The sequence below is a fragment of the Penaeus monodon genome, chromosome 10 (assembly GCF_015228065.2).
Source record: "Penaeus monodon isolate SGIC_2016 chromosome 10, NSTDA_Pmon_1, whole genome shotgun sequence".
Classification (NCBI taxonomy): domain Eukaryota; kingdom Metazoa; phylum Arthropoda; class Malacostraca; order Decapoda; family Penaeidae; genus Penaeus; species Penaeus monodon.
Window position 1 is genome coordinate 10,299,273 of NC_051395.1, and position 2,500 is coordinate 10,301,772.

General features: G+C 42.9%; 1 protein-coding gene across 1 annotated transcript in view; it reads right to left on the minus strand.

The window, feature by feature from the left end:
- The window catches only part of LOC119577517 (filamin-B-like), a 17,199-nt gene that overhangs the window by 317 nt on the left and 14,382 nt on the right, over nucleotides 1–2,500 (minus strand). Inside the window, exons 4-7 of the mRNA XM_037925113.1 lie at nucleotides 1,920–2,072; nucleotides 1,768–1,776; nucleotides 527–625; nucleotides 33–224 (exon numbers count right to left, since the gene is read on the minus strand). Of these exons, the coding sequence (XP_037781041.1) occupies nucleotides 33–224; nucleotides 527–625; nucleotides 1,768–1,776; nucleotides 1,920–2,072 (453 nt within the window). The remainder of the gene's footprint in view (nucleotides 1–32; nucleotides 225–526; nucleotides 626–1,767; nucleotides 1,777–1,919; nucleotides 2,073–2,500) is intronic.

The window sequence follows — 2,500 nt, forward strand, 5'->3', positions numbered from 1 at the left end:
TATCAAAGACACATCATCATCATCATGCTAACCTTGAGCGCCTGTTTGGAGAGGACCCTCGACCTGAGTGGAGAGCGATTGGTGATTCTGTGGCTACAGTAATCTCCCTCCTCATTTTTTATCTCCACCACGAGGTCGAGCGTCGTGGAATTGTTCAGGTAGAGAGTGAACTTGGTCCTCCTGCCCACCATGGCCATCTGCAGCCCCATCCCTCGCGCTAGCACCTGCCGGGGATAGAGAGTAGGTCAGTGTTTGTCTGTCGGCTGTTTTCATCTTTTTTTCTATGGAGTGTTTCGAGATGGTGTGAGTTAACATGTCATCGGTTTTCGGACCTCTCTTAGAGAGACCGAATGTCTTTTTAGATAAATATCGATCATGTGACCAGTATAAAGACTATTGACCTCTAATAAAACCATATTATAATTAAATTACTGATATGTTGCAGCATCTCGTGATGGAAATCTAATAATATATTACTCGTAGATCATTCATGCGTGAATCTGAGCATTCAAAGGAGTGTCCCGACCTGCAATGGCGAGGGTGACCTTTTGTCGCAATCTGGCGTGACAGCACGAATACCATGCCGAAACAGGGACACCTTCATTCCGAGCGCGATGGTCGTGACCTGAGTGGACCGAAATCTGACTGTTGGTGGAGAGAGCGCTTTCATGCTCTGCGAAGCCATCTCGCTAGGCCGCGGCGAGCATAGAGACCAAAGAAGCGATAGGAAGCTGGGAGACAGAAGCATCCAGAAGCTCAATGTCAATATGAGTACTGTTATCGACATTGCGGAAGCCTAGGTCGCAAGGCGATACGCTGTCGCGTTCGCTGGTCGCCTTCAGTGCATAGCTATTACATTGGAAGCTTTCTGTACATGGATGCCCTACGGTCTACAATGGAGCCCCTAAGTACCCCTAACGATCCTATGGCTCAGAACTCTTATGATGTGGTCGTCTCAGAGGGAACGGGAATGGCTCACGAGATATTTGAGGCTTACTGCATAATGGTATTTTATGATACTTGGGATACGAAACATTTTCGACTCATATAGCTCTGTATTAAGAGATCCACAATTTCTTTAGAATTTGGCTTTGAAAACAAAATGTATATTACACATAATGTATTCTTATTACTCTTATTGTTCTTATTACTCTTATTGTTTTGCGAAATTATGGATATATGCAACATATTTTGTATTACAGGGAAATTGTCTTGGTACTCCAAGCAAAGCGCAACACACGGTGGAACAAAGGCCATTTACAGAGATAATGCTTGACTAGTTCCTGCACAAAATTTGTGTAATTTTGATAGATCTGTAAGCGAAGTTTTAACAAATATTACACGATGCAGCGTAACGGAGTAGCGCACCGGCACAACTACAAAGCCTGAAAGCAGTTTATAGTTTTTCCGTTTAATCATTTATTACAATTTATTTATTCTTATTTTATCCAATAACAGCGATGCATTATATTATACAAGCGGGGAAAGAGTGTTGTTTATCGTCAGAGCCGCCCTGAAAGACTAGAAACGTCTATCAATTTAAATTATTACAACCACATCATTATTCTTGAAAGAGTTTTTAAAAAATGATGCACTGTTATATGTCTGATCTCTCTCTCCTCTTTTCTCTTTCTGACTTACAAATTGTTACCAGAACACCATGATTTCACAGCAACTAATGACAGGACAGCGAATACTCACGCACGGCGTCTGCCTCCAGCACCCACCCAAGGCTCCATCAGCACACACCTTCCCACAGCCACTCACCTGGAGTTCCTATGACGTTTCTCCCATTAGTAACATAATAACCTCCGATCAGGTATAGTGACGCCCTTCAGCAATTCTTAAAAAAAACACGACAACTGCATGTCTCCACGACCCATATTGTAATGAAACGCCCACGCCCACCTAGCACCCACCTGGTAGTCCCCTAGGGCCTCGACGACGGAATCGTGGGTGACGGCCGGCCCGCCGAGCACCTCTCGCTTCAGGGAGGAGTAGCGGAGGTTGCGCAGGAACCTCATGAGGGTGCGGTGTCCGTCGCGGCCCTGCATCCGCTCCCATGCCAGGTCCTAGGCAAGGGGGAATTAGCTTGGTTAGTGGTTATTTTATTAGGGCCTTACTGTTATACTTCATGAGAATTCTTACTTAAGATTCTTAATTTGTGTGTGTGTGTGCTGTTATACCGGGAATATTCGTATTTTGGATTTGGAATTATCTACAAAGGATTTGATTTTTTCCTGTGAATTAAATTTATTTTCCTTTCTTCAGTCATATATTCTACGCATTTTCTTGTCTACTCAGCCATCCAGTCGACGTCAAATAATTTTGTTGCTACATGTAACAATGCCTGATATTCATCATACCACTTTGAAATGACTATCAGCAGCATATTATCAGTCCTTATTTTTATCTTGTAATTATAGTTGCTGTAACTTAGTTTAGTTATGAAATGCAGACTTGTAAAGTTTATTCGTATGACTCAAAGGTTAAACTTAGA